This window comes from Perca fluviatilis, chromosome 15 (assembly GCF_010015445.1).
Source record: "Perca fluviatilis chromosome 15, GENO_Pfluv_1.0, whole genome shotgun sequence".
Lineage (NCBI taxonomy): Eukaryota > Metazoa > Chordata > Actinopteri > Perciformes > Percidae > Perca > Perca fluviatilis.
In genome coordinates, this window is record NC_053126.1 from 31,274,730 (window position 1) to 31,288,726 (window position 13,997).

Below are 13,997 nucleotides of genomic sequence, written 5' to 3' on the forward strand. Positions count from 1 at the left end.
TTGCGGTTCCTTAGCTTATTGCAAACAGTAGTTACTGATCTATTAATAAGGATTTTTTTTTTTTTTTAAATGTTCTATTAATACTGTATAATTGGCAGTGTTCCAAGGAAAATGTACCTACTAACTATAAGCAACCTACTGATTTAAAACTGAAACTCAAGTCGATTCTATGCTGCCTTCAGTGTCTTTGTAAACGAGGGGAACCACTTTATTCTACCTATGTTGTAAATGAATCTCACTTCAAATGATTTTCACCTAAATATTTCACTTAAATATCGTTTCACACATGCTTCTTACACGCACAGAGCGACCCGGATAAAATGGTATTCCACAGGTGTGTCCCAGTGAGGAGAGCAGTAGCTGTGTAGTGAGCACTATACAGTATTAGGTTACAAATGAAAAGTTTTGCTCCATTGCACAAATTGTTCACCTAGTGAGAATTTCATCGTTTGTTTGCTTGTTCTTTCACAGGTTTTGTGCATTTGCATACGAGGTATGAAAATAATGATTTAAAGCTATGATTTTGTCCATTGTTGCCATAGTGAGTGAGCTTTTATTTTTTTTTATATTGACATTTTTACTTTAAGACACAGTATTTGTGATTTCATACATTGTAAATGTTGTACAGAATCTAGTTACTATTATTGTGCAAGTCATTTCGCTTATTAAAAAAAAAAGTCTCAGTTTTGACACAATAACAAAATATGTGTTGTAGATTATAACAAAGTCAATGATATATAGCACACTTACAGGTGTCATAGCCAATGTATTTAACTGGAATATTAATAAATCTGATGAAAACATGTTATAGTCTGTCACGTCTCCCATGTGTTCACTTTTATTTCTTTCACTTGTGTATTGCACATGGAATTCTGGTGACCACGTTATACAAGATGTGTAAAATAAAATGCATTGGCTTTGGCTTGACAAAGTCGGCCCTGGGTTTTTTATTTGCCCCGGTAGCTCTGCTAACTCTTTACTGTTGAACATGACAGCGGATGATGGTTGTCTGATGCTTACGCTGCTTTTCACCTATCTAGTATGTTGTTAGTTTTGGAGTAACTCAACACTATTATGTCCTAAATATCAGTGGATGCAGCCCCTTGTTGCATCCAGAAGTTCCAAAGTAACTTAGTGTTTAAAATCTAAACATCTGTACATGTATTGACAATGATTATCGAAAGGTGTTACAGTCTGGATGGATTAGGTACATGTATTTGAAATGTCACAGAGCCATTTAATGGATGAAAGGAGAGGAGTTGTAGACTAGCTGTACTGATTAACGTGTATTTTGCTTTGTGTGGCATTTCTGGTGTCCTAGTGTTATTTTCCACAGATGTACTGCACTCACTATGTTCCACAAAGGCATCAAATGTAGTGGCCGTAGTCAATTTTGACAAATTAGCAATAAGGCCCTATATACACTTTTCATTTCAAGATTTTGCATAGCCACATACAATCCAGATGACATTTAAGACACTTAGCCACATAGAATCTGTCTTGGTTTTCCTGGGCTACATGTAAATCAGAGTGGGCCCTCCTCCAGTCCAGAAGGAAGTGGTAATGCACCTGAAGCTGTGGTAAATCCCACAAACACCAGAAGAAGAATAACTAAACTGTCCAATTCGCCCAAGACACATTAAGTGAATGAGTGTAGATGTGGTCTTCGGCCGCAATAAGAATGGGTGGAGTGATGGTGTGCTCAAAAAGAAAGAAAAGTTGTACGATGTGTCGTCCCACGTCCACTCTTAACTTTCTGTCCATGAAGGCATGCTTGGGGGTAAAATTGTGAGTACAAACGAAAAGTGACAAAAGTAGGCGTGTAATGAATAAAAAAAAAAAAAGTTTGCGAGAGAGAAGAGTTCTACCTCTGCTTACCGTGACACCTTAGCACACCTGGCCAATTGCTGTGTAAAGAGGGCATGTTGTTGTGGTACAATGGTAAATTTCAGAAAGTTACAAAATGTGTTGGACGCTACCCCCCCCCCCTAATTCCAAGACAAAAAGAAACTGATTGAAAAAAAAATTGTTCACAACTGAACGTGTCTACTGTATGCCATTCATTACGTGTTCAGCAATTGTCTCTGTTAAACTGTTTCTCCAGACAAGAGGTGACTCGACCTCGTGCTATAACTGACACAGATAAACCGATGATCCAGGCTTTAACTCCATCCCAAATGCGGGGTAGAGCGGTTCAGTGAAAGTGGTGTTGAAGGTGTGGAGATGGATCAGTGTGTCAGCGGAGACTCTGTAGAAGGACAGAACGCCAGCAGGCCAGTCCACATACACTGCTACTCTGCCAGTGTCAAACGAGGGGTGGACGGGTATGACTGCTCTCCTATTTTTGTGACAGGCGGAGTAATTATTATCGCAGCGTAACAGACTCCAGGACTTGCCATTCTGTCCAATCCAGCAGTCGTCGTCCTGCCCTTTCCTTTTGATTCCTTTGTATGCCACTCCAATGTTAACCCATCCTTTCCAGTCCGCCTCCCAGTAAGAGCGCCCAGTCAAACCGTCTCTACACAGAACCTGCTTCCAGTGGTGAAATCGCTCTGGGTGATCTGGGTAAGGCTGCTCCTCTTTCACCTCCGTCACCTTTCTGTCGTCCTCAGACAACATCAGCTTCCTGTTCACTGTGTTCGGGTCCAGCCGGAGTTCACAGGCATCTGACGGGGAGAATAAGACAACACAACATCATTTTACTCTTGTTAAATTTGATTTGATTCATATACAGTTTGACAAACGCCTCTACATTCAAATATATCAGATGTCCGTATCATTACACCAAAAATTGGAATGGTGCTTTGTCATTATGAATCAAAGTAGATAAGTGCACACTTACACTTCCTCAGACCTGACTTTAACCTCTTCACTCCACCATGTTCCACACTGGGGATGGGAAATACAAGTCAAATTAACACATTCTCATTTATAATAATATATGCATACATGTAACCACAAACAGATCCAGGTAAAGGAGCATGTGAGAACCTGTTGGGGTTACAACCACACCAGGTTGGGGTGGCAGTAGCTCAGTGAGTAGTGAGTTGGGTTGGGAATTCTACCTCACTGCTCCTTTTTTACATTTAAATGAGACGTTTTGGTGGTTTGTGTGCCTAGAATGGATGCCTCTTTCTAGGTAGAACTGACTGAAGGGAGACCTTAGAGTAGACTTTCAACAGCCTGGAAAGATCACTCCCTCCTGGCCTGGGAGAGCTTGGGGATCCCCCCCAGAAGAAGCATGAGGAAGTCACCAGAGGAAAAGGCCTATTGCCACAGTGATTGTGGCCATGATAGGCAAATAAAAAATGGAGGAATATATGGAAATGACCTCTGCCTGGCAGTAAGTCTCTCCATACCTGAGAACAGTCAGTTGCGAGCGTGGATCCTCTATGGCGGCGGAGAGCAGCTTCACGCCTGCGTCTCCTGGATGGTTGTAGCTCAGGTCCAGCTCTCTCAGATGGGAGGGGTTACAGCGCAGAGCTGAGGCCTGGGCAGCACAGCCTTCCTCTGATACCAGACAGCCTGACAGTCTGCCAACACACATGGAAAGCAAGCAAATAGCAACAGATTAATGGGGGTTAGGTGTTTCTGAATCCTAGCTCTAAATGCAAGTCAGTGTCAGGCATGACATATTGACCAGTTAGAATTGTAGACTTTTTGGCACAGGCTATGTAGTTATTGCAAACGTTTTCTTTTCCTAGATTAAAGGATACTGACCTCAGAGTTTCCAGTCTACAGTGTGGACTCGCAAGTCCAGCAGAAAGCAGCTTGACACCTGAATCCTGCAGATCGTTGTTGCTCAGGTCCAGCTCTCTCAGACTGGAGTTTTTGGTGCTGAGAACTGATGCCAGAGCTTCACAGCTTCTCTCTGACAAGTTACAGCCATTCAGTCTGAAAAAGCGCACAGACAAACAAAATCTTTTAGTTTATTCTCTGTAAAATGAATGTACGGCTTAATATGACTTTTATTTGGATAGCAGTGCACCTACAGAGCTTTGTTGGAGGCTTTGACCACTGGCAGCAGCCTCAGAAGAGCCTCCTCTGAGGCAGAGTATTTCCTCAGGTCAAACACATCCAGGTCTTCTTCTGATGACAGTAAGAAGAAAGCCAGAGCTGACCACTGAGCCGGAGACAGTTTGTCTGTGGAGAGACTTCCTGAACTCAGGTACTGTTGGATCTCCTCCACTAGAGAATGATCATTGAGTTCGTTCAGACAATGGAACAGGTTGATGCACCGTTCTGGAGATGGATTCTCACGGATCTTTTCCTTGATGTACTGCGTCTCCTGATTGGTATACGCGCCACATCCTGGCTGTTTCAACAGACCTCGTAGAAGAGTGTAATTGGTCTCCAGTGAAAGACCCAGGAGGAAGCGGAGGAATAAATCCAAGTGTCCATTTGGACTCTGTAGGGCCTTGTCCACAGCACTCTGGAAGATAGTTTTTTCAGTTAATGTGAATGTAAACAGCTTAGACCACCAACTAGATCTGGACTGTGGCTCTGACAGTAGGTTGACACCGGTGTTGATGAACTGCACGTAGACATACAGAGCAGCCAGAAACTCCTGAAAGCTCAGATGGACGAAGCAGAAGACCTTTTCCTGGTACAGCCCACACTCCTCTTTAAAGATCTGTGTGAACACCCCCGAGTAGACCGAGGCTGCTGTGATATCGATGCCAGACTCTCTCAGGTCGGATTCGTAGAAGATCAGGTTGCCTTTCTGCAGCTGCTCAAAAGCCAGTTTCCCTAGAGACATGATGATCTTGCTGGTCTCGGTGTTCCAGAGTGGATCCGTCTCAGCTCCTCCACGATACTTGACATTCCCTACTTTGGACTGGACCACCAGGAAGCGGATGTACATCTCAGTCAGGGTCTTTGGCAGCTCGTCTCTGGTTTGTGATCCCGTTACATCTTCCAGAACTGAAGCGGTGATCCAGCAGAAGACTGGGATGTGGCACATGATGTAGAGGCTTCGTGATGTCTTGATGTGGGAGATGATTCTACCGGCCTGCTCCTCCTCTCTCAATCTCTTCCTGAAGTACTCTTCCTTCTGTGGGTCAGTGAACCCTCGGACCTCCGTCACCATGTCAACGCACTCTGGAGGGATCTGATTGGCTGCTGCAGGTCGTGTGGTTATCCAGAGGCGAGCAGTTGGAAGCACTTTCCCCGTGATGAGGTTAGTCAGCAGCACATCCACTGAGGCGGACTCTGTAGCATCAGTCAGGATCTGGTTGTTGTGGAAGTCCAGAGGAAGTCGGCACTCGTCCAGACCGTCAAAGATGAACACAACCTGGAACTTGTCAAAGTTGCAGATTCCTGCTTCTTTGGTCTCAGTAAAGAAGTGATGAACAAGTTCCACCAAGCTGAACTTTTTCTCTTTCAGCACATTGAGCTCTCTGAAGGTGAACGGAAATGTGAACTGGATGTTGTGGTTGGCTTTGTCTTCGGCCCAGTCCAGAGTGAACTTATGTGTGAGGACTGTTTTCCCAATGCCAGCCACTCCCTTTGTCAGCACCGTTCTGATTGGTTGATGCTCTCTGCCAGGCAATGGTTGGAAGATGTCTTCACATTTGATCATAGTTTCTGGTCTTGATGGTTTCCTGGATGTCGTTTCGATCTGTGTGATCTCATGTTCGTCGTTGACCTCTCCACTCCCTCCCTCTGCGATGAAGAGCTCTGTGTACATGTCATTCAGCAGTGTCGGGTTTCCTGCTTTAGCAATTCCCTCAAAAAAACGCTGGAACTTCCCTTTTAGGTTTCTTTTGATTATTTGCTGGCATATAGGACCAACGGCTTCTGAAAGAACAAACGTAAAATTAAATCAATGAGTAAATGTGAAAGTCAATGTCTACATTGATGATGAATGTTTACTTTTTCCACTTTAATGTCTCAATATCCCTACAGTCACACTTATTAACAATCATCATTCGTAGGGTAGTTCCATAAGATTATTCGGCCAAGACTTTCCTTGAATTCTGATATTGAGCAAAAGTGTACTAATACATGTATGCACTGCTCTACTTTAAAGGTGCAAACTAACCACTGTTCTTCTCTAAAATTAGTATTGGATGTGCCTGATGAATTGCCGAATGCCTGGAACTAGACAGTTAATAAACTATAGTGTGCACTGACGCTAACTGGCTATAGGGAGGGCTAGTTGAATTACTCAATTGGTCCTTAGCAAGTTAGAGATGGCGAATTCCTCCCAGTAAAGTAAAGCCATCATCATCTATTAGTTAAAGAACTCAACCTTAATGGTTTTTTAAAATTATTTTTTATCCTTGCTCAGTTGCTAGGGCAACCTATTCTCCCAACTCATCACATACAGATGCTTGTTTAGGACCCCTTGGTGTCACTGGGTACCCCTTTAGCTTTAACCCATGGTAACCCAATGGTTAACATTGTTAATTTAAACAAAACTACTGGATTAGGTGTAGGAAAATATTGTGGTTTGGATTAAAATAAGTATGTTGCGTAACTTACATACGCAAGTTAAGTATATAAAAAAGGCCTATCATTCTAAAATTGTGATTTTTTTTTTTGTGCCGTGGCTCTATGGATGACGATGTTAGTCGGTTGGTAGTCTCGCATTGCCAGACCTTCCTCGCGCTACGGAGGAGGGTCTGGCTAGTCCACACAGCATTCCGGGATGGGAGAGGAACGTGCTGTGGTTTATTGGCATTTCTTTAAACCAATCACAATGGTCTTGGGCGGCAAAATAGCCTCAGGAAGGAACTTATTTTGGTGGAAAATGTGTACGTTCAAAAGTTGTTTTAGTCGTGTAACAGACAACTCGGAGCAATCCTGGAAGTGGAAGGTCGTGGATATAGACTAGTCGGTTGGTTGATTGGTTGGACTGAAATATCTCAACAATTACTGGATCGATTGCCATGGAGTTTTGTGTAGATGTTCTTGGTCCCCAGAGGATGAAGCCTGACGACTTTAGCAATCCCCTGAGTTTCCCTCTTCATCTCCATGAGAGTAAACATCAGCATGTTGACATTGCCATTCTAAGGCTAGTTAGCATACTTCATGAGCCAGAATACAGCCTATTTGCATCATAGTAAACCTCTTACTGCTCTGCAGAGAGTCGGCCAGCTCCTCCTGCTTCATTCTCCTCAGGAAGTGCAGTGTGATCTTCAGAAGGGCCTCTCTGCTGCTCTTCCTCTGCTCTTCCTCCTCACTGTCCACAGTGTCTTCCTTTTTCTTCTCACCTTCTGAAGAATCTGGACAGAGAACTCTTTGAAAGAGTTTCAGCTCCTCCTTCACAAACGTGATAATGGTGTCTTCAAGCAGCTGCAACATAATCACACGGAAGATAAACTTGTGAAACACAGCATCACAACATGAATCGCCTTTCAGAAAGTGTAGCATGGAGTTGCTGAGTTTGACTGATATTGTATTTCATATTATTACTTATTTTAGTAACATATACAAACCATAAATATGCCCTCCAGATCTGTTTGATGCTTCTGGGCAAGCTCACTTCTGGTAGCCTCCGAGCCCCCCTGGTGGACTCTGACAACAAAGATTGATAGACAGATAGACAGATAGATAGATAGACGGATAGATAGATGGATAGATAGAGGGATAGATGGATAGATAGATAGATAGATGTTACAATGTAACACATCCAATAAATGATTTGAGACATAATTTACACAAAATTTCATTAAATACATTTGCACTAAATACTAAATAACATTATATACTACAAAGCCCCTAAAGGGACATGGGGGATTTTTTTTTTCTTTCTCATACTTTTCTCTGAGTACTAGTCAGAATGGCTGCCGAGGAGGAGGTATTCATCTTCCTGAGAACGCAACGAAATGTACCTGATAGTGTCATCAACAAACGATAAAGATGATTGGTGGTTACGAAAAAAGTAACTGCAGTAAACGGCCCAAGTGTCATAAAAATGATATGTTATATTATGTTGACACTGCACCACAATCCTTAACTGCAGGGATCTTCAACAGGGGGTCCTCAGAGTCAATGCAGGGGGGCCTCCAAATTGAATTGAAATGTCTTACCATGAATCCAACATATTAGCTTCTCTATTAGGGTCCTTGGCTTAAAAAAAAAAAACTTCAAGACCCCTGCTTTAGTGGATTATCAATAGTTAATAATAATAATAATAATAATAATAATAATAATAATAACAATAATTAATTAATGCTTACACATTTTCAAATGCATGTTGTTGATCTTTAAAATCAATCAGGCCGCCCAGTGAACGGTCACCCATGGACACACAGCTGGCCGAGTCGGGTCTCTCATCCTGGATGCTGATTGGCAGAGGGGAGGAGCACCAGGGGGAGAAATAGACAATCAGAACATTTTATTTCTCACATAACAACACGTCCTTCAGTATTTTATTATTTTATTATCAGTCATACATTTTCACCTTCATCCCCCAGGTGATGGTGATAAAGGACTAGATAGGTTTAGATGCAACTTTATTGTCTTTGCACAGAGTAGCAGGTATACTGAGACAACAGAATGCAGTCTAGCACGAGTGCAAAAAGCAGTGAAGTGCAGAGCAATGTAAAGAGTAAATATAGTATAAATAGAATGTGGAATAAACAGTAGCAATAAACTGACTACCACAAAGTTCCATAAAACAATAAATCTGAGCTCCAAATGATCCAATACATACTGGACGAGGGGCCCGCAACTGATTTTACAAAGAAAGATCCAGGGGCCGACTGGGGCGGGTTTGTTGTGCTACGCCCCTGGTTGTCGTGAGTCGTAAGACTCAATTTGTGAAAACAGCAAAGTGAAGTCAAATTTATTTATATAGCCCCAAATCACAAGACTCTCTCCTCGGACTCTGGAGTCTAATCCGAGAAAATATCCCTTATGATGTCATCAGATCCTAAACTTTGTACGCAAAGTGTAACAAAAAGCCTGCATAACAAACTCATGGCAATGAGTTTAAAGAAGTGGGTGTTTATCAGGCATGGAGCGTTTAATAGATGCTATTGAATTGTATTATGGGAAATGTAGGATCCAGTGTTTTTGAAGCTTGGCCCATTCTAGGGCCTTGAAAGTCAGGCTATCTTGGTGTCGGCTGCCTTAATTTGGACTGTTACTCTTTTTAGAAAATATATCTGTGTCCTGCAAGTCCTTGAAATTTATGGAAATGCAAATTAAAAATTGCTGGAATACCACCTTTCATGACTAAAAGTGTATATGTGCGTATGTAAAAAAGAGCAACTACATGCAACTACATGAAAACTACATGCAAAGCTTCATTATACAAGACACTATGCATCCAAAGAGCAGCAACATTGACAAACTGGTATGTTCATTCATTATTCATAACACTTTGATGCTTATATAACTAACCTCTTCTTCGGAGAATCATGTCTGCCTTTAAAATCAATCAGGCCTCCTATTGAATGGTCACTCTGCATGGAGCTGCATGGTACAGGGGAGTCTGGGCTCTCCTGCTGGGTGCTGATTGACAGAGAGGAAGAGGTCAGAAATGGCGGTCTGACTAAGACTGAGAGTCAGTGAACAACAAACTCTTCAGTATTTTTGACTTTGGGTCAACTGGGATGGAACAAAAAAAAAAGAAGCTAAACAAAGCAAATAAACTTAAATCATAAATTGCTCCAGCAGTGAAAAACTGTGATTCTATTGGGCAGTTAACAATTGTGAATACATAACTACATGTATATGTAGTTAACAGCCTGCAATCACCACACACTTTTTCTCAGTCCCATCACAATATTTCTTCTACATTCCACAAGAAGATTGATACATATTCTATCACACTGAAATGCTCATAATAACTCAATAGTTCAAGTCTTACGTGTTTTCCGAGGAAGGGCGCCGCTTTTTAAAATCAATCAGGCCGCCTATTGAATGGTCACTCCGCATCGACACGCCACTGCATGGTGCAGGGGGGTTCTCTGGGCTCTCCTGCTGGGTGCTGATTGACAGAGAGGAAGAGCAGAACAGGAAGAACAGCGAGACACAGTCATTAGTCGTTAATACATTTTTGCTATTAGTTGTAATAAATGACAGAAGAGGACTCTCCCACTCAGATGTTACAGTGCTGCTTCTTAGACAACAGAAATGTTGTAAGGGCACCAAGCCCCCTGAAGGCCCCCCACATTTTCTTTGTGTACTTTCTTCCGCATGAAATGTTAAATCCTCACTCAACCGTTATATTTTCTGTATAGTTCATTTTGCTGTTTACATACAATTGCGGTGGAGAACTACTGAATCTTTGTTTTTTTAGATCAATTTTTTATTCTTTTTTAAATTTTTAACATACTGAACAGACAAATACAATTGAACAAGAACAAAAACCCTCTCCCACCCCCCACCCTATGCAGCCTTGAGGAAAAAAATACAAAAAATCACACCTTGCCTAGTCCCTCTCCTCTAATTCTTGTGATGCCGAGGTCACCAGAACTCATAACCGTGCTGCTGCGCTTTTCCACAGGTCTATAGTCCATGATTTGGTTTTGTTAATCCTTGCTGTAGAGAGCTCACGCATGATTATGTCTAGAAAATACACCAACCACTGTTTAATAGAAAGCGATTGGGGTGGGGTGGTGTGGGGGGGAGCCAGTGTTGAGCTATCATTTTCTTGGTTGCTGTCGAGCCGGCTAGCCAAACTTTCTTCTGTCTCCCAAGCAGGTGTAATTTAGAGTCGTCATTAAGTAACAAAACATTCGGGTCAGTAGGAATTCGATATCCTATCACATCAGATATTATTGATGTTGTTGAATCCTTTATTTGTTAGCCTAGAAATACAATCTATATTTTGTCTGCAAATACTGAATCAGTATATAAAATCTGCACATTGTGTAAGGTTTTGTGTTAACATGTAGAATGTTTTGTCCTTCCTTGCTAAAACCCCCAAAATTCCCAGAAATAAATACAGAAGAGATGATTTCAGTGTCCTCAGTGGTACAGCCCAGACAATATATTTATGTCTGTAGTTTTAGGCCAGTCTTAATTTTGCTCTTAGATTTGTCTAATTCCAGTCAGACAGTTACTCAAAAATATAGACAGATTTTTCCTAAGCCTAAAAAGTTAAGCAGTTTAGCTGCGCTTCAGCACGTCAAGGAGCTGACATTTTATACTACTGGAAGTTTTTTTGTATTGTTACACTCTTCGCTGAATTATCACAGCAAAATATCCTTAAAACTGTTGAATTTTTCCAGAAGGCTGTTGGATTGAGGGGATAACGTGACTGCTCGGTCAGCCATCTTCTTTGACAAAAGTCCTAATTTACCCAGAACTCATTGCAAATTAGTTCTACTTAAGATAGTCAAGAACTAGAGAGCATTATGCAATAGATGGATTCAGATGAAGTCTGACTAGGCGGTGCTTCTAAGCCTGGTCTATCTTTGTGAAAGTGACCAATTTCACAGGTCACTGTTAAGCCAGGGGACACAATAATATACGGACTGCAGCCAATCAGGACAGGGGCCTGAACATACAGCACCTGGACACAATATTCTGATTTTAAATCAGCTACAATCACCGACAGTAGTCAAGTGTCTCAGTAACTATTCACAGGCTCAGTGGTGTTGAATCCTCATCCTCAGTTGGAATGTTTCCGAATGTTTCCGAATGTGTGCTCTGTAGCTATCATGGACGGATTATGAGACAATGGGACCCTGGGCACAGACATGTAAGAGGGACCCCCCCCACACACACACACACCCCCCACACCCCCCACCCTGTCTACATTCAAATTCAAGGAGTCTACTTAGTCATTTTGCATCCCCTTGTAGTCGTTTTGCATCTATTTTTGGTCATTTTGTGGTTGTCTTGCATCTCTTTGTATTCGGTTTGCATCTCTGTGATTCTTTAGCATCTATCTTTAGTTGTTTTGCGTGTCTTTGTGGGTTTTTTTTTTTGTTATTTGGGGTCGTTTTATAGTCGTTACATGCATGTTTTTGATGAGTTTGTGTAGGTATCGACCGATAGGCTACTGGTTTTTCAAGGCCATTACCGATTATTACTATTATTATTAGCATATTGAAACCGACAGCCAATATTTGGAACCGATATGTATTTACAGTGAAAACTTAAATCTTTAAGTCAAAATTAAGATTACAAACTCCAAGACAAAACTTTGTTTAAATGCTTTAAGCAATTATTTAATAAATGAGAAACTTTCAACATAATACCCAATAAAAGAGAGTCTATCTGACTCTCTTTTTAACACTATCTGTGTTGTGGGCGGGACATTAAGTCATACAAACTAAAAAGGCGAACTTCAACACAGTGCAAGTGCAAGATACACTTTATTGACTTGTCAAAACAACTTTGATAGAGGTCTGGACTGTAACAATCAAACCATATAATGATAAACTGTTAACTATAAAAATTGCTTTAGCATCAAAGTCCAAACCCACGGACCGTATCAGAGACCAGAGTCCAGGGATCACATATCAGGTCGTTCTTCTTATTTATTTATTAACTGACTCATCTAAAGAATCGCTTTTCTGTTTCATAGCATCAGATATATTTCATATATATCAGAAGAAAGAAGCATGTTTAGGTTTGTAATGTTAACAGCACTAACAACGCATTAGTTTTTTTACCTATTTTGTCTTATTACAGTTAATAAGAATGACTCAGTTAAAGACAAAGGTAGTATCATTACTAGTGTAAAAATGTTGACCACAGTACCTTTCCATGTTGAAATGAGCGTGCTGCTGTGGGGAAGACAGAGAGAATCAATCCTTAGCAAATCTTTTAGAATTTCAAAAGAATGTATAAAATATTGGGGCATACAAACATTTATCTAAGAGAGATCTGAGAAATCAATGATGAAATGAAAACATTTTGCTGACCACAATACACCAAAATAGACTATTTCTGGAAGACAAAATAAAATACCTACTAAAAAACTATAAAAACCTACTAAGCCCCCCTCTATTTATTTATTTACAGACTGTACATACTGTAGTTACACATATGCATAGCCATATTCTACTGCTCTTCATACTATTCATCCTGCACATACACTTAATCTTACTACTCTTATAATGTTACCACAGTGCACATAGCTGTACATACTGTACATATCTGTCTATATGGTTCATACAGAGTATCCATATTTATTCTGTTTTTCTTATTATATATTCTGCCTATACACTGCATATATCTATATCTATATTATTCTCACTACTAGTATAATGTCACTGCTACTACATGGCACATATCTGTACATGTTGTTCATACATTGTTCATATTACATAGCCATATTTATTCTGCTCTTATAACACTGCAATATAGTTCTTGTCCTGCCTATGCACCACCTGTCTATACTTTCTATATCACATTGTGCTTTTTTGCACTTCTGGTTGGATGCAAACTTGCATTTCGCTGTCTTTGTACTTGTACTCTGCACAATGACAATAAAGTTGAATCGAATCGAATCTAAAAAATAAATAAATGAAGAGTTACACTTACTCAAGTCGTGTCCATGAGTGTCTCTCTACTGAAAGTGTTGCTCTGAATAAAGGGTATACTGTATTCTTGTGACCTTTGTATCAAACCACAGATCAGGTGGTGCACGTTTATTATGCTGAAATAATAATTATCCCCTGCAATAAAGAGCAGCAGTGGAGAAGATTTACAGCCAGTAAACACATTCATGAGTCCATCATCAACACCCAAACACTAATGTCTATTCACAGACTGTTACAGAAACGTCTTTAGTTATAGTTTATACATGGTTTGTGTAAAGAGCTTTGACAAGTGCACAAAAATAGCCTTCTAGTATCTAATAACAATAATAAATTGAATATATATAGCGCTTTTCACAGACTCAAAGTCGCTTATCTGCGAGTAGACCCCTGACTGTGTGTCAATCACTGCTCGTGCACACACATTCATTCTCCCGTGTGGTGGGAGGGGCTTAGGAGACCGCTTTAGCAGAAAGGGGGGAGGGACTGAGAAGTTGTTGATGTTCAATTTTTTTGTCCTGGATCTTCGCAATCCTACCTACAGCA

The 13,997-nt window shown here is 40.9% G+C and overlaps 1 protein-coding gene across 1 annotated transcript in view; it reads right to left on the reverse strand.

Moving 5' to 3' along the window:
• LOC120575042 (NLR family CARD domain-containing protein 3-like) overlaps nt 1-13,997 on the reverse strand; it is a 15,061-nt gene continuing 1,064 nt past the window's right edge. The window contains exons 2-12 of the mRNA XM_039825632.1: nt 12,670-12,695; nt 9,824-9,943; nt 9,355-9,465; nt 8,187-8,291; nt 7,443-7,521; nt 7,080-7,299; nt 3,993-5,799; nt 3,721-3,894; nt 3,360-3,533; nt 2,843-2,889; nt 1-2,666 (exon numbers count right to left, since the gene is read on the reverse strand). Of these exons, the coding sequence (XP_039681566.1) occupies nt 2,128-2,666; nt 2,843-2,889; nt 3,360-3,533; nt 3,721-3,894; nt 3,993-5,799; nt 7,080-7,299; nt 7,443-7,521; nt 8,187-8,291; nt 9,355-9,465; nt 9,824-9,943; nt 12,670-12,695 (3,402 nt within the window). The 3' untranslated portion in view covers nt 1-2,127. The remainder of the gene's footprint in view (nt 2,667-2,842; nt 2,890-3,359; nt 3,534-3,720; nt 3,895-3,992; nt 5,800-7,079; nt 7,300-7,442; nt 7,522-8,186; nt 8,292-9,354; nt 9,466-9,823; nt 9,944-12,669; nt 12,696-13,997) is intronic.